The following is a 17,667-nucleotide window of genomic DNA, read 5'->3' as shown; positions in this document are numbered from 1 at the left end:
GGCTCGGATGCAAGGGGCAATGTTCCTAGAGGCTCGTGGGGATTTCTAACAGGTCTGGATCAGGACAGGCGAGTGCGTTAGGTGCTGGAGGGTGGAGAGATCAAGGTTCGACCTGAGGGTATGTATGGTCTTGTCCTCTTTTTTTTCTTGCTTATGGAATAGGGCATGCCCAGATCACGAGGACGAAACCTGTGTACGCAGCCTGGCAGCGCAGGTTGTGTTTAGGTTAGGTAGAGGTAAGAGTGTATGTATGTAATGGCAATGGTATGGTATGTACGTTACGGAGTAACTGTAGGGCTTCTTCCTTGTATCTGTAGTAGTATGTAGTATCTGTACCGTGCAATCTGTACCGCATGCATCACCCTCAACCCTCGTTGTCACAAGAAGTCGGGACTACCGCAGGACCAGACAAGCAAGCCTACAACTCCGCCACGTCGGGATCGGACCCCGTATCGTGTACCTTGGAGATAAGATCGGGAAAAAAACAATCAGGTGAAGGTGTAAGACAACGACCCAACGTTGTTGATATGGAGGTGCTCGCCTCAGTCCGAGATAAATCTCGGAGATTCGAGGAAAGATAATCTTGATCTGATTGAGGCGGTGGATGGGGTTTAGGAATGCCACATGGAAGGGGGGGAGGTATGTAGGAGGCTAGGAGCTGCGCTTTTAGCACCTTAACAGCCTAGGAGCCTAGGCAAGAGCCCTGTACTTGCCTATCGTAATTGCTAATACAGTACCATTATGGATATAATTATACAGTACCTAAAGTAGTAAGTAATAAGTACCTAACCCTTTTGCATCGAGTAGGGAGGTTCCCATTCCCCACAAGGCTAGTGTAAAACTACTACGGACTAGACTGCTAGAGCAATATACCAAAAAGATAATGGATCCCCCCTAGACTCTAGAGTCCCGACCCTCGGCGTGCCGGCTGAATGAGGATCGAGCAGATTATTATTAAACCTCGTTTCATTGGCTCAACTGTTGATTGGATTTGCTAATACTAGGTTACATACCTAATGTATGACAAGAAGAACCTTGCTCAACAACTTCTTTTTGTAATATTCACCTGACTATTGGCTGATGGTGATGGCACGTCGGAAGGCGGTCTGCCAATTCGACATCGCATTAATCAATTTCGTATACTTTGTCTGTTTCGTGTACGCATCCGCATCCGCATCTGCATCTGCATCATCATCGTCATCTGATTAGGTGATATCTGCCATTTGCCATTTTTGATATCAACCATCCTGCCATCATAACTCACATTTTGAGGTGGTTGGAAAACCTGCCCTAGCACCCAGTTGCACGACGCCGGTAATGCGTACTAGGCGTGCTATGCGGCGGTCTAGGTGCATCCTTTTTTTTCTCCTTGATTACTTTTGCCTCTAACCTCCGGTCGTGTCAGCGTGTTCTAGTCTTACTCCCGGCATCGCTTGCTTGATGAGCTGTGCCTATCCGTTTAATAAATACCGTAAAACCTTCCTCCTGCCTCCTGTTAAGAGTCATGTGTATTATTAGTCTAAACGATAGTGTAGGTATGTCGCTTACTTGCGTGTTTCGAAAAGTGCAGGGAAGCGAGGGAATAGGTATACCTCCCTAAGTACTTAGCCCAGGTACAATACCATGTACAAATACGATGGAGACTTACCTAGGTACCTACGCTACGGAATACGGAACACCAGCAGAAACGCTAAAACCAACGCCTATGTATGTACCTATGTATACTGATGGCTCATCACCTATGCCAAGCTTTTTTATCTAACCCTGTCCCATCTCCTTGCATGCTGCAAGTCGCGAGCTACCGTGGTACGTACCACCGCTTTAAGGTTTGGGAGGAGGGGAACTCCGTAGATAAGATGCAGCATTATCTCTTATCATAATTGATCAATCACGAAATCTCGGCTTGTCTGGTCTTAGGTTTACGCATAGGTACCTAAGGTACGGTATTTGAATATTCGCTTACCTACTCCTTTTTTTTCTTTTTCTTTTTTAAGCTCGGAATATTTCGTAATTTCGTAAAATCATAAGATGTTAGTTAACACCGCTGGTATTCCGCCCAACTTGGCAATTATTTGCCTCCATAAAAGTTTATAGAAATCTCTTCTAGTCTATGTGGACCGATGAAGAGGGAGGCTATATTCTAGACAACACGCTTGGAAATACCATCTTTTTGATTGGACGGTAGGGTCTTGGAAGCTTGCATGGTTGGAGCCGCCAGGCCGCTAAAGCAATGCTACTCTATGATAGATCATACATAGTACTCCATACAGTACGTAGGAAATGATGTCAATACCCGACGTATTTCGTTAATACGGAAAATTTAACGGATGGGTTTATCGTCATTATTCCTCTATAAGTGCTCACTTGTGGACTGCAAGTACTGAAGTTGAAAGGATTATGATTATGAATTGTATTGACTCAATCTGATTTCCTAACATAATGTAGGTAGCTAACAGCTAATACACATGTCTTCCACAAAGAAGAAAAACCGATAGTAACCTAAAACTGAATAGGGGTATCGAGTATGAAGGGCTGTGATCTCGGGGAAACTTGCGGACCAAACCATCAAACACTCCAAAAAATCAACATCCACAGGTCTACATATTGCACCTTAAACCTCAGCCATAAGCTGCTCTCCCTCGTCCAATAGTTCCGTCACTTTCTTCACGTTTTGTATTAGACTCCTGCCAAGTCCGACCAAAAGCAGCTTCTCTGCATTTGCGGGCAGTCCTAGATAAGTAGGCGGCTCGCGCTCGGGGAGTTTCTGGATCCACCCCATGAACTCTTCTAGTGAAGTACCTGAGGGTACTACGAGACTTGTCTCTTGTCCATCTTTCTCAGATCCCTCAACTAATTTATGACCAATGTCGAAAGCGGAGGGTGTAAGGGATTGATTTACTAATTCCGTAAGGCGTTTGAAATCGTCTTCATCGTCAATCTTACCACCGTAAGTCTCACGGACTAGGTAGCGGATCATATCCCAGGGTATATTTTGCGGATTGATGTTGGTACGACTTTGTGCCACGGATTCGATCCATGTATCGACAATGAAGGCTGAACATTCGTACTACAAGAATATAAGGTTAGTTGCTATCGATCATATAAGCTGTGGTGTTACTTACGTCGCTGTCGTTGAACTCCCAGAAGCCCTTCCACCCTAGGTTTGGTGCGTATCGTAGACGTTCTTGTACCACTGCATGTAAGAAAGAGAGAAGTAAGTAAAGCCTGCCGCGCTCTACGGGGCTCTTGGTAGCTCGGTTGGATAGAGAGGACATCGAATCCTTCATGTTGGCACGCACACCAGCCGGCTGCTCGTACATGAGTACGCGAGATGCGCGTAGTAAATTGACAGGAATCTTCGGGCTAGATTCCATCGATAGGAATAATCTGAAATCAGAATGTGGGTTCAGAGATTCCATACGCTTCTCGAGAGATTGTAACCAAGTAGGCGCGAGATGAACATTCTTGACAAGAACCCAAGACCCGACCTGCGCTGCGTTGCTAACTGCTTTGTCGGCACTTGCAAGACTTTCATTTGATCCCATAGCGATATTGGTGCACCTAACACGCATTCGCTCAACCAAGTTGTCCACCTTGTAACTGGCGTCAAAGCCGGGGGTTGAGACCAATGAAATGGGACGGGTCGAAGGGACTTGGCTGATGGTTTCTTTGAGATCATCCACAATGTCAAGTAGCTCAGCCCCGAAGACCGAAGCTACGAATCTTTCTGCGGTCGGAACAAAACGGTCGAGGCGGAAGAGTTTGACTAAAAGTAGCGAGAGCAATCCCTGGTCAAACGGCTCCGTGTTTGCGTCCCAGATCTGGGGGATAAAGTTCTCCGCGAGCTCCTCTGATAAGAACGCATCCCATACATTGGCCGGTACTTGATCGAGCTTATCCTTCAATACGGCGAGTCTCTTGGCACGAGTAAAGGTCTCATCCTTGGCGTCGACTTCGGTAGAGAGATCCTTGCCTTCGATACGATCGTCGAGGATCACATCGATTAGGCTCTTATCCATCTTGTAAGGCGAGGCTTGGGCGAGGAGCATGGCGAGAGTAATTCGGTCCTTCTGGAGGAGACCCAGGGCAGTCCTCTTGAAAGTCGTCACGAACAAGTCCTTAATGATGATATCTCGGCGTTTGTTGAAATCTCTTTCGCCTGCCAGGTTTTTATTACCGTGAAGGACAGAATGGAAAATGTCAAGGAAGTATTGTAGAGAGAACTGATAGAAATGGTTGAGGTAATGCAGTTGCTCAAGGACAGCAAATACGGCACTGCATGATCTCGCAATGATGCTGTACTGCAATGTGATCTCTTCGACTTCAGCCATTACTCCTTCGGTGTTACTCATCTTAACCGCGATCTCGCCGGCTTCGGTCTTGAGGGTCTCAAGAGTCTCGATGACATTGTCGTCATCCAAAATGTTACCACGAGATTCGTTGAGGGCTTGCAGGAGACGTTTCTCAAGTTGTCTAAGATGAACCTTAAATTCGCCTTGGAGCTTGATGAGATTGGATCTTCTCTCGTCAACGTCTGGTCTCTCAGATTTCAGTACATCATTAAGGGACTGAGTCTGGAGACTGCTCTGTGTAACTGTAAAGTTGACGAATGTGGTTCGACTGCAAATATCCGGTGGGAATGTCGCCGATGGGTCTCTTGTGGATAAGTAAATCTTAAACGCAGGCGAGAAATCAATTTCCTGCTTGCCAAGTTGTATGAGCACACGACCGCCGGTCTTCTGGTATTCCTTGTTGAGAACGTGGTTGAGAATGGGATCCAAATGTTCGGCATCTTGGATAAGAATTGGATTGCCGAATCTGAGAGAACTTTCCAGTTGCTTGGTGAAGGAGTCATCCAAGAAACTGGTCACAGTAAGGCGACGATCTTTGCATTCGCGTTGAAGGAACTCGGTAGCTCTGCCTGAAGGATCGATAATAAGTGGGTAGCGGTTAAAGCGCTTGAGAATAATAGCGTTTTCTGTACAGAGATCATCGACGGGCAGGGTATTCTCTTGCCAACTGAGTCGTTCATCCGCGGTCGACAAGTATTCCGTGACGGGATTATGGGGTTTGAAGTTGATTCCGGAAAGGTGAAGTTGATGCAACCAGTCTTCCATCATTGATTTTCGGAAAGTCTGGTCGTAGAGGCCACTGTATGCTAAGAAAGCGGCGGCAACTAGAACGTCTCCGACCAATGTGCTGATTTGTGTTTCAAACGACTTGCTTCCATCCTCCCAACGAACACGCTCCGAGGAAAGACTATCGAGAAGCCTTACGCTTCGGTCGACCTTGAATTGAACACGAGACATCTCAGCTTTGATAGCTTGGGTCTCGCTGATGAGAGCTGCGTATTCAGTCTTGTAAGTTGCGATGCTCTGCTCTAGACTAGTGATGGTGTTCTCAATGGCCTTTGCCTCAGCCTTTGTCTGAAGAGCTTGTTCCTCAAGTTGGCCCACTTCGTCCCGCAGAGGGCCGACTCGGTCCAGAATTTCAGAATAGTTAACTTGGGCTTCTACCCATTGGACTAGAGGACCGCAAGCCTTGCTAGCACGATTTACCTTCTCGTATGTGAAATCCACATGGTTTAAGAATTTGGTTCGCATAAGGGTCCGTAAGGATTTGGTCATCTGTTTTTCGTTATCGAAGTTGACGATGCTCCCAATAAAGTTATCTTGTCGAACTATAGCTTGGACGTTCTTCCAATCGGTGATCTTGTGGCCCAGCAGCGCACATACGGACTCCATTGCGAGTCGAACACCCTGTGGTGGAGAGCCCATAGAACGAACTTCGGTCAAGTGCTGTCGTTTGATATTGCTGACACTAGCCTTTGCTTCTTCGACGGCCGGTTCGGCCATTGCTAGGTCATTCAGTACAACCTTCCGGCGAGATGCAACTTCGGCTTCTTGCTTTTCAAGAGCTGCCTGAATTTCTAAAGAAGTATTCTTGCGCTGTTCAGCTTCACGTTGATCCGCAACCATGCGTTGCAGTTTCTCATTGGCTTCGGCATCTTTTGCTTCTAGTTGGGTCTTTTTCTCGGCTAAGCTAACCCTTAAGTCGCGGACTTTCTCGACCGTATCTCTCAGTTTATCCAGACCAACGTTCAAGTGGCGCTGCTGCTCTTCTAAATCTTCCCTCTTTTCATTATACAACTTGACATATTGAGCAACAAAGTCAAGGAAGTGACGTGGGGTAAGGAATGTGACCTTGCCCTGTTGCTTTTGGAGCTTCGCATTAAACTGCTGGAGAGAATAGTGGATGTAGACCATGGAGTTCACGACCGTTTCTCTGTGAGAAGGAGGCAAGTTAAGACCGCGATAAGCAACGGGAATCGTATCAGGGGCTAAGAAGTTAGGCTTGTCCAAGTCGATAGAATGTGTCAACTCGTTAGCAACTTGGAAAAGCGCTTGGTCGGACCAGTCACCAAACCAATTCAATACGCAACGATTGAACAAAGCCGGACTAGTAGCAGCCTTCGAGGATAGTCCATCTTCAGGTGGATTCATGGTGAAGACGACATGCAAGTTCTTAACGATTTGTTGCGTGAACCACTTATAGAGCTCTTCTTGAGAATCCAGTAGTAGGCCCTGTCGTTGTGCACCTTCTTTGCAGGCTGTCATTAGAGAGGCGAACTCGTCTCCTTCAAAGAGACCAGGAACTTCAGCGTTGGCAAGTAGAGTATTCATACGCTCTAGGAAACCCGAGTCAAGAACGTTAGATTCGTCCATGATGAAGCACATCTTCTCGCCCTTGCAACCGCAACGGCGCAGAACTTCTCTGAGGTCTTCGTCAAAGTCTTCGGCAGAATACTTTCCATGGACCTTGATCTGGAAGACTTTTAGGCCATTCATCCATGCAACAAATCTAGAAAGTGTAGTCTTTCCACTTCCGCTAACACCAATCAAGATCAGATGCCCTTGCGGTTGTCTGAAGACACGATCAATACGAAGGACGTGTTCAAGCACGTCGTTGAACAAAATGAGCGGAACATCCACCTCCTCTTCGCAGAATGTCTTCAGACGGGCCTTGACGAAGTCTCGTAACTGTTCTCGGTCAACAGGGACGTAATTCTTTGACAGCCAGTTGGAAAACAGAATTGGCCCTCCCAAAGCTTTCTGCTCATCGATAGTTGGGAAAAACTCGAGTGCAATTCGTCGCACAGCTTCATCAGTCCACTGTCGCTCATCCTCTGCAACAAGACGATCCTGGAAAAGTCGCAGCGCCTCGTGCGCCCAGATGCGGATCAATCCTTCAATAGACAGAGTTTCTAACGGACGGATGGCCTCATATACACCACGGACCCATCTCGTCAACTCACGAGGACTATAGACGTAATGGGGTTGGATCTTAGGCGTGAATCGTTGCTGCGACTCCAAGTAGAACCGAACCATCGATTGAGTAAGCGGCTCGGAGTATCCACGAAGCGCCGGAATGATCTTGAGAATAGCAGAGTTGAAAGTACCATAGATTTGAAGCAGAGACAACTCGCCTGGATAATCCACCATAATAAGAGGGGCGTGTCTAAGGAATCTGGCGCCCATAGGCGTACGACCAGCATCAGTTGGAGGATTACAAGCTCCCACAAATTGGATTCGATCAAGTGTCACCCAAGATTTGTCTGATGTTCGCCAGAAGCCATTATGTTCTACTAGCTGACGAAGGAATGAAATTGCCCGCTGAGTACCGTACTTGTCTGGTGCTGGTAAATTGATCTCGTCACAGAAGATCACGAGCCATCGTCCAATCTGAGTTGGTGATAGCATTACGCCGTTTAATGTCTTCTTGTATTCGCAATACTGCTCAAAGGTCTTGATGAGGAGATCAGGGGTAGTGGCACTGGAAAAGTTCAGACCGACAACTTCCATATTTGGCAATTTTCGAAGTGCGCTGAATAGAGTCATTGTTTTACCAGAACCGGGAGGACCACATAGTAGAAGGGGCTTGTGTTCCGCGAGCCAAGAATAGAGCACATCTTCGTGGCGAACAGTATCCAATGTGGGAATGACGACATCTGTTTGCGTGATAGAGTGCGTGTTGACCTCGATAGTAGGGACCGCATTTTGCCATGGTGTCCACTCAGCACCAGGGAGAGTAACATCAAAGTCTATAAGGGAGCTTGTACCATCAAGAGGTGGTGATCCAAAGCTAGCAAGAGCTCCAACGTTGTCTCCAAAAGCCTTTCGATCATTAAGTGGACAATCACCTGTCAACGCCCAGACTAGAGCGAGTAATAGTTTCTTCGCAACATATGCTTCGATCTGTTCTGGATCTAAGGGGAAATCAACATGTGCTGCGTTGTATTCGATCATGTCCCGAACAGACTTGTTTAGTAAAGAGAATAGAGTTGTGAGGACACGAGCGATAGTAAACTCCATGATATGATTGTAAGTTTCTGCCTGCTTAAGGGCATCAATGATGAAGTTGTCCGTAGTCAAATAGGCGTGTAGTAGATCCGCAACTTGACCTTGGACTTGAAGGGTTTTTGCAGGACTCTGGCCGGCCGCGGCGGCGTCCTCGTCCAGGTCTTCAAAGGGTACAGCCCTTAGTCTCTCAAGGTAATTGGTGACCATCATGCTCGGCGTAACGGTATCTTCGCTAAACCAAACCATACCACATCGACTCACAGTTGCCAGAGTAGCATACTTCAGCGTCTCAACTTCGAACATGATTCGGACATTAGGCGGTAAATTAAGACGCTCACCATTGGGAAGTGTGAGTAGCTTATTATCGTCGAGTACACTGTTCAAATTTTCAACCCATTCTGGATCGACGTCACCGTCGAAGACAATCCAATGACGCTTGGAGTCTTCACCGCGAAGGTTGTCAACAATCTTCCGTAGTATGCTCGTGAAAAGACCGTCGGTCCATTCTCGAGTGGTCGAGTCTAAGTTTCCGTACAAGGCCTCCTTCGACATAACCTTTGAGTCAATAACATGAGAGACACCTTCAACATTCTCAACTTGCTGGAGCGCGTCTAAAAGAAGCCTCCACGCGGCAGATTTTCCGGTTCCCGAGTTACCCACCATCATTACACCATGGTGGATATTTTGAATTTGGTAAAGCTGTAGAACCTTGGTCATCCAAACATCATTGACGACGAGGTGTCTCTCCGCTGCCAGACGACGAATTGCATCCTCTAGTTTTACTAGATTGGCCGGGACATATTGGACACCAGGGAAGCATTCGCTTTCAATAGACATCATGATCTCAACATCATTTCGGATCAGCTTCGGGGCGATAGTTTCTCGGACACTCTGCACAATAATCTCGGGTTCTACAACTTCCACGGCACCAATGCTGCCATCACTGCTAGTAAGTCGGGCACGTTTGAGGCCGCCAGAACTGACAAGGACACTTTTCAGGGCACGCAACCCAAAATCGTAGTGTGCTTGCTTAGACAGCCTTGCTGAACACTGGTCAAAGAATGGAACTGTCTGCTTCGAGAGTTGCTTCGCTTCATTGAATCCTTGAGAGTAAAGCATGACTTCAGCAATAAGCTCTTTATCCGGTTTCGACATGGCGACACTGCGGAACAGCTTCTTCAGGTTATCGGGCAAGTTGGAACGGCCGGCATAGCCAGGGTTCATAGTAATGAAGATACCCGTATTAGCATTAACATGGAGTTGCCGCCCAACTAACTCGATTTGAGCCTTATCATCTTCGGCACCTTGTTTGAGACCGAGCTGAATGTTTTGGATCTGCTGTGAAACGGCAGAGAGAATCCTCTCCTCCAAACGATTAAACTCGTCGAAACAACCCCAGGCTCCAACTTGGCAAATACCGAGGAAAATTCTGCCCATTGCCTGGAAGTCAAAGGTGTCGTCACAGCAAAACACAAGAGTGAAGCGACCCAACTGAACACCAAGTGCTTTGACTGATTCTGTCTTTCCGGTACCGGCAGGTCCGTAAGGCGAGCCGCCAAGTCGTTGGCAGAGAGCTTGGGTAAGGGTTCCAAAGCAGCGATCGGTAAGAGGCGTTCGAACCAACCTGTCGGGAACACCTAGGTATTCGAAACCGTAATTGAGCTTTGCATTTGCCATCCTGATAAGTAGACGCTGTAGGAAATCTCCTTCGGGGGTGTATACGTATCGCATCTGTAGTAGCCAGAAGTAATGTGTTGGGGTAGTTGCGTTGAGTTTTACCAGGTTTTCTATTACATCTCGCTGATGTACGCACTCTGTAATAAGAGCTTCGCATTTCTTTCTCTGTATTACCTCCAGATCACCAAGAACAGTCTCCGCAAGGAGCCTCAAAACCCCGACTTCTCGCTCGAAGAGAGATTGCAGCGTGCTGCCTCCATTATTCAGCGACTGCTCAACTGCTGTAGTCCAAACGACCTGGGTAGCAAGCACTACGATTTGACTGGGGAAGTTGTTCATGAAATCATTCATCGCGCTCTGGCTAATCTCATCCGACTCGAATATTGGTGTATATGCCTCGACAGCTTCAGCAAGAAGTTCAGCTAGGGTAGCTTTCATGCCGTTCTCGAGCAGAGCGAGCCAATCATTTATCTTGGGGACTTTGACAAGTGAAATCTCTTTCTTTAGGCGTACAACTTCGCCCTCCTTTGAAGTGAAGCCGGAAATGATCGATTCCTCGTCCATGACAAGCCCCGTCAAGCCGGCAAACATCTTTTTGAAGTGTTTAGCAATACGTAAAGTGTCGTTACTATTACCAATCATTTCCAGAAGATCTTCATCACCAACAAAGTAGAAGCGAGGAAACGATACTCTTTCTTTTTCAAGGTATTCACCAAGCGCCTTCTGTATCTTGTTGAGTAGCTCAGCAAGACGTTCTAGAGACTTTTGGACACCAGTGATGCCCAAGACGTCCATTACCATCGGCTGCTTGTAGACCTTCTTCATTACGGTCATGAATTCGCTATTGATATTCTGGAATCTTGAGGACTCGATGGGTAATAGATGCTTGATATCGGCATTTCCGGTAAAGACACCTTCCAAGTAAACCCATTGGCGCTGGACATCGATCCAGACATCGAAGAGTACATGGACACGATTCAGCTTATCTTCCCAGGAAGATGCCTCCTCTTCGAACTCTTTGTAGTACGGCGAATGTTTCATCGCCTGTAGAGAGTTAAGATTCTCACTACACTTGGCAAAGAGGTCATCCCAACCGCGAATGAGACGGCATTTGTTCTGATAGGGCACGAGATCTAGTTGATAGTTGTTCCAGGTCTCTTTCACTTGCTTCAAAAACTCCTCCAGCGCCATTTCGCCCTGAGCTTGAGTGATAATATCTCGGACGATTACTTCTGTGGCGACAAGGTTGAGGTCCCAGACATCTCCTAGTGTCATAGACACAGGCGAATACCGCCGTCCAGGTTTAATATCTTTCCATATCTTGGTCCAGTGTCTATCTCGAATAGCCTCTGATTTTAAGTCATTTAGTAGACTATTCACTTTCAAGAGCTGACGGAGAATGTTCTGAACATGCTCGAAAGCAGCATACTGTCGCATTCTACTCGGCATTTCCTTCGTCATCTTGAGGAGACCATCAATGCTACTTCGGACTTTCCTGGGTTGGACACTACTCCATAAAGTCTCACGGAGTTCATTCAAGCTCTTCCATATCGTTGATAAGCCAGCCCATACGGACTTGAAATCTTGAACCTCTTCTAGAATAATTGAAAGGGATGATTCGGGACTGGCTGGAAGATCAAGTGCTTCCTTAGCTTTAGAAACCATGTCGAACTCATCCTGTAGTTTCGTGATGCGAGATTCAAAGGAGGCGAGGGTTGCGGACGCAACATCAGGTGCGATTGTCCCCGAAACCGGTTTCTCATCGTTCCATTCCGTAGCAATGTCTGTTATTTTATCAATCACAACCTTGTCTTCTGCCACTATCTTCGCTTTGAGGGCATCGGTCTGGTCTTGGACGATCTTCGCTTTCCTGTTCAAGAGTTCGTTGAGTGCCTCCCATGTTGAATCGACCTGTTGGACGTCTACCCAGTCGTGCGGGAAATTGTACCGGTTTCGGACGAGGGTAGACTGTCCTTGGCGGAAGGTCTCGACTTCAGGGGCCCAAGCCTTGACCCTACGCTTACAGCTTTGGACGATGGTGATGAACTGGACTGCTTGTGCGGTGGACGTGGCTTCAAGGCTCTGACCTTCCAAGTCTCTCCGGGCCTTTTCTATCTCGGCATTGACTTCTCTCATACGAGTTCCGAGCCGCGCAGCAAATTTCACCAATATCTCCTGTTGCCACTGATCATATTTAGAGTTAACCTTCATCTGTACTTGCTCATAGTCGATTGTAATATGACCGAATGAACGGCTAACTTCGGTGGTGTCGAATGTCGCACGAGACTTCCGAATCTCCTGCAGTAACTGTAGCCATTTGGAGAGCTCGTCGCCTAAGAGTTCGTACACCTGTTCGGATTGCAAGTCCCAAAGGGATTGGAACTGCAGCCATTTATCAACGTACTCACCAATACCCTGTAGCTTCGTCTCCACCGAGGTATAAACTCTACCAAGTATGTCGATACAATCACGAGGAAGATCATTGAAGCGGGCTTCCTCTTGGACAACGGTACTTAAGGTTAAGCTCATTTGGTATCTAGAGGCCTTAATCTTAGGGAGGTTACAGACAATACCAATCCAGTTATGCAAGTGTAAGAACCAGCTAGCTCTCGCAAACTCGAGTGGTGGATCAAGGTAGATGACCTGGTTCCTCATGGTGATTTCATGGATCAGGTGCTTCATGAGAGGCGCGTCCGACTTGAGAGGCTCCCCTGATGGAGCAAGCTGTTTTCTTCGACTGTTCTCGATTCGATCGATAGGAGTGTCATCTTCAAACGCCTCGATCCACGCTGAGACTGCATGCTGAAGACGGGTAAGCAGAGTCAACTTGATGCGTTCATTCATCCTCTCCACCCAGAAGCCGAGGTTGACATATTGCTCAAGGTTCAGTTGATCAACAGCCGCCTGGATAACCTGCAGGCGTGATTCGAACTCCGACGCCTCATACGGGCAAGTTGCTAGCTCTGTCAAAGCCTTTTGAACATTCACGTGTATATTTGCGAGCGTGGCTGTCTTTGCTTGAAGAAGAGAAGCAGCCGCAGCAAATTCTCTGACAAATAAGACGTGTTTGGTCTCACTACCACGACCAACCGTATGATCAAGGGTACCATTAGCGAGCGTCGGCTTCTGCTTCTGGTATGATTCCCAAGTGTTCACAAATGTTTCCCACCTCAAGGGTACACCCTTGGCGATCAGGACGTGAACTTCATTCTGGTAACCACTTAGTAAAATAGAAACTTCGGGTAGTTCCGATATCTGCCGAACTGTCTGGGTAAAAGTTCTGACGCTTTCCATCAAACTAACGGCGTACGGGTACACCCTTTTGGCATCCTTTGCAATATTATTTACGGCATGAGGCACGTTGAAGTTTTGCCAGCCAAGGTTGCGAGTCTCTTTGAATAGCGTGATGATTTGGGCATCGAAGTTTACCGAAAGGTCCAGCGCATTGTTCGCAGCTCTGATCTTATTGATGTTGAAAAGTCGACCAGATATCGAGATATGTCTGCGCTGAACATCCTCGATCCAGGCTTTATAAATCGCTTGAGTATTCAATTTCTTTCTAAAGAGCTCGCTCTCAGTTTGCAACTTCTGACCCTCAGTATGAAGAGCCCAGTCGGTACCCAGAATGCCCTCGACCTTCTTCATATAATTATCAAGTTGACGCTCGATCTGGCGTGCCCAAATGATGGCACCGGAAACGGGTGGTAAATCGTGTAGCTGAGCCATAGCATGAGCCTCCGAGTGGCCATATTGCTGTTTGAAACGCTCGTGAAGCCCCGAGATGGCTTGTTTCACATTATCAATGAGCTGATTCTGATACTCGGCGATAGCACCCCGAATCTTGGGTCGCACGAAGAGGGCGTTGAACTGAGAGAAAACACGAAACATTTCATTCGCGTTCTTTGCTGTTGCAAGGCGATCACGCAGTCTAGCAATAATCGAGTTTTCTACCCGCGAGGTGCGTTCGTTGTAAGTGTTCTCAGCCTTGACCCATCGTTGGGTACCTTCGGGAGAAACATCGAGCAGATCAACATTCTTCAATGCTTCCCAAGCTTGCTGAACCTCTTCAACGGCATCTACATCGCCTATCTCTTCGACAAGCGCAACGCCGTTGGTCGTTGTCTCTTCGGTGGCACCATTGGCAGTTGTCCTCGGGCCGAGGACATTGATGATCGTCTTCTGCAGCTGCTCATGATTATCTCGGAAGTTATCAATATACTTCAGTCGAGCCTGTAACTCGTTATGCTTCGGGTTGACTTTGATCGGAATGAACCTCTCTTGCCTTCTACGAGTCGTCTCTCGAGCAATGTTAGTGAAGTCTTTGATCTGAGCGTCCCAAGACTTGAAGATCTCGTCAGCAGTAGTCATAAGAGTTTTAAAATCCTTATAATCCAGATCGACCAGTTCAGAGCCCGGAAGAAGGCGATGCATAACCTCCTCAAGATCCGCTGAGATGGCTTCGACCAAATGCAAAGTTCGCGCTATGGGATAATTGCTGAACCTCATCTTCTTGTTCATATGGTTGAAGATTTGGCCAATGGCGTCCTGAACCTTGGGCAACGAAGTCGCAGAGAGTAATTCATCGAGAGGGAAATCTCGCATAAGTTGATTATACTTCTGCACCATCTCCATAGCCTCCTTCAGGCCAGTATCAGCGGTAAAACTAACAGTCGCCTGGAAACGCTTTGCATGCTTCAGGATCTCTAAAGTCAACATAACACCTTCACTCCTCAGCTGAGCTTCAATTCCTTCTAGCGCGGACTCCATAGACAACCAGAAATTGATCTCCTGCGTCGCCGTTCTCGTTACGGGGTCTCGGGTGAGTTTCGTGATAGTCTGTATTGATTTAATCCAACTATTTACTGTCGACTGCAAGTTGTTCATAAAGGTACTTTCTGAGAGAAGCTTAGCATCTATCATATCAGTACTCGGTTTCATACTGCGTGCAGCAGCGTCGTCCAATACCCCCTGAACAATCGGGTGAAAGGAGAGTGATAACTCTGGGATCTCGACATTCTGCTGGAGATGGAGCAAGCTCAATTCAAGCTCCGTCATGCGCTTCTTGGTTACAGGAATTCCCGTTTTCGCGTCGACGTCCGCCCGGTTCCTAGCTCCATTTGCAGTTTGCGAGGTTTTGGTATTGGCATCGAAGTAGGGCGCCAGCGCATTATGAAGAATAGAGTGAAGTATTTCGAAAGGAGAAGCAGTAGGACCTTGTTCACTGACGAGATTAGCAAGCGAGGCGGTTCCAGGCAGCGTTTGTATCTGGATCTGCGATGATAACGGTAGCGAGGAATCGAGCGCTTGAGGGCGTTTAAGGAGTGCGAGATAGGCTATCGTCGTCGGCGAAGAAGATATCTCGGATGCGATTGTGTATGTATACGTAACGGGGACTGGAGCAAGAGTCTTAGCAATACCATTCCAGGGCTACGTAAGCGATTATGATGGACCTTCATACCATTATCGGTAGGACCGTCAGCGATGTCATCCGACGGCTTCACATCTTTCTGGATATACAGGGCCACCTGGGCATCGGTCGCAAAGCGAGTACACCTTTGGACCGTATCGTCGTGGTTTTCCTTCGAGAGAAGGTTGCCGGGCCGCTCCAGCTCACTACGGGTAGCCCCGAGGGCGATAGTGACTACGGAAGCCAAATAATCTACCACCAATGCCGGATCTATCATGACAAAGGGGGAAGGCGACAAGCCGTTCGCACCGGGACCTTGTAGGCCCAAAGGAGAAGCCACAGCCTCCATCGTGGCAATAATAGTTTAGCGATCGATCGACTTGTTCAGGGCCGGTGGCATCTCTCGATATATTAGGGGATATATTCGGGTTTCGGTCGTAGGAGAGAGACACAGGCTCCGAATAGAAATTAATAGATATCTATGCGGATTAGGTAGGTACAGTTAGGTTGCAGAAAAAGGGACAGAGACGAAAAGAGCGTAGGGTGCGTAGAGAATGTCTTTGCCGTTTTGTCCGACCTGTATCGTCGTCGAATTTATTTGTATTGGGTGGTGATACAACTACAAAAAGGGATATTTTGAAGTTATTACCAGTCATTAATCATTTTACATTTTACGCGAACTACAGCAAACGGGTCGCGACTACTTCTTACAGCTGCAGAATATGGGGGGATAATTCCTACCTATCTAATCGATGCCGTTTTTGATTGGCTATTCGTCCCAAGTGGCGTGGGGCCAGCAACGGGCTGCCACGATTACTGGACCAGCCGTACATTGGGTACGCATGTACACACGTACATAGAACCCCTGAGACATGACCTTTTGTAGTGGGTGTATTTTACTTCCAACTGTAGCCCCTGTTTCATACGACCAAATATGTTTCGTTTCATTCAAGCCTAAGGAAAACATATTTAATTCATTTACAACCTTGCTACCCTTTTCGTCAGACATTTATGTTATAAGCATAATAACGACGTAGACTGCATTGAAATGGTTTATGGAGTCAACTTTCTAGGTGCATAAAAGACACGATCCTAAAAGATACCTCTCCCAGTTGTAAATCTACGGGACTCAAGTGCTGTGTTAGTTACACTAAGACTTCTATAGCATTATAATGCCGGCTTTTCTTACCTTTTCAAAATCTTAACAGTACAATACTACGCTTTTCCTTGATGCCTATCAAAAGTAGTAAAAACGAGAAAGCCATAGATATGATTATAAAGACTGGATTAAGAAGAATACTGCCGTTAATGTCGAAGGAAGCAACTAGTACAGCTAAAGGACGCTTACCATATCGTATGAATACACTTAAATGAAGTCCCCCTCGATAAATCTAACCACAAGCCGCCAATGTAGTCTCATCGCTTCAACCCTTTTTTTTTTTCAGGATAAAACCTAGCTTTTTCTCTATCCTACACCCCCTTTCCCTCAAATTAAACTCTTCAAAGCTACTTCAACCACTTGATTATTTTCAAGACCCTCGATGCAGTAGGTAGGTAGTATTGCAGACGGATGACTCGCAGAAAAGACCAGTTGGTTAAAGGTGCTCTTCCGCTTCCCCAACAAACCGGGGTTCCACTTTGCCAAGACGGATCTCCGACAGTGACTACGGGAAAGCTTCCGTGTAACACCCACCGTGGTTTCCTCTGTTTACACGCGCAGGATGTATTGGCAATTTCCGGCGGACAAGCTTAGTCCAAATCTTAGGGCTTTGGTTAAGAAACTCTCCAAGTATAAATCTAGATAGATTGCCAGTGGGCTCAATTTATACTAACTTCTAAGCCGTAGCTTCTTAGTCTAGATTACGTCCGAGTTTATATAAGTTCTTTATATCATCATATAAACCCCAATGGTCTGGGCCTATACATCTACATCTTTGCTAAACCAAACACGCGAAATCCAAGGTTCCTTACCCGATCGTAGGAATTTTTTTATCTCATTACTTGGCAATATTGTATGTATATCACCACATCATATTATACCAATACAAAATGGCATAGCTGAAGACATCTATAAATTCGAGGAACGGGGCGGAGCACATGATTAATCATGATAGAACCGCCTTCGTCCATCTTTTGCTTCATTGAATCCGATTTCCGTATCAAAATCCCCAAGTCTATATTTTCCATGTCCAGTACTGGCATACCTTGCGGTTCCTAATCGTC

General features: G+C 46.8%; 1 protein-coding gene across 1 annotated transcript; it reads right to left on the bottom strand.

Annotated features, from left to right (window-relative positions):
• Nucleotides 1-2,386: 2,386 nt before the first annotated feature.
• Nucleotides 2,387-16,129, bottom strand: F5Y00DRAFT_157613 (cytoplasmic dynein heavy chain). The gene is made up of 3 exons (XM_048004644.1): nt 15,496-16,129; nt 3,123-15,430; nt 2,387-3,067 (listed from the first exon to the last, which is right to left on the bottom strand). Exons 1-3 carry the CDS (start codon nt 15,791-15,793, stop codon nt 2,612-2,614), a joined length of 13,062 nt encoding a protein of 4,353 aa, XP_047868890.1. The 5' UTR covers nt 15,794-16,129; the 3' UTR covers nt 2,387-2,611.
• Nucleotides 16,130-17,667: the final 1,538 nt, after the last annotated feature.

Source organism: Daldinia vernicosa, assembly GCF_022497035.1.
Source record: "Daldinia vernicosa strain CBS 139.73 unplaced genomic scaffold F5Y00scaffold_5, whole genome shotgun sequence".
In the NCBI taxonomy this organism is placed as follows: domain Eukaryota; kingdom Fungi; phylum Ascomycota; class Sordariomycetes; order Xylariales; family Hypoxylaceae; genus Daldinia; species Daldinia vernicosa.
The sequence above is the reverse complement of the archived record's forward strand: the minus strand, read 5'-3'. Positions and strand labels throughout refer to the sequence as shown.

Bases quoted from the DNA above. Each gene is read 5' to 3' on its own strand.
- F5Y00DRAFT_157613 (XM_048004644.1), bottom strand. From the start codon at position 15,793: ATGGAGGCTGTGGCTTCTCCTTTGGGCCTACAAGGTCCCGGTGCGAAC. The intron at 15,431-15,495 runs GTATGAAGGTCC...CTCTTGCTCCAG, and splicing joins TGACGGTCCTACCGATAATG to TCCCCGTTACGTATACATAC. The intron at 3,068-3,122 runs GTAAGTAACACC...ATATTCTTGTAG, and splicing joins GGGAGTTCAACGACAGCGAC to TACGAATGTTCAGCCTTCAT.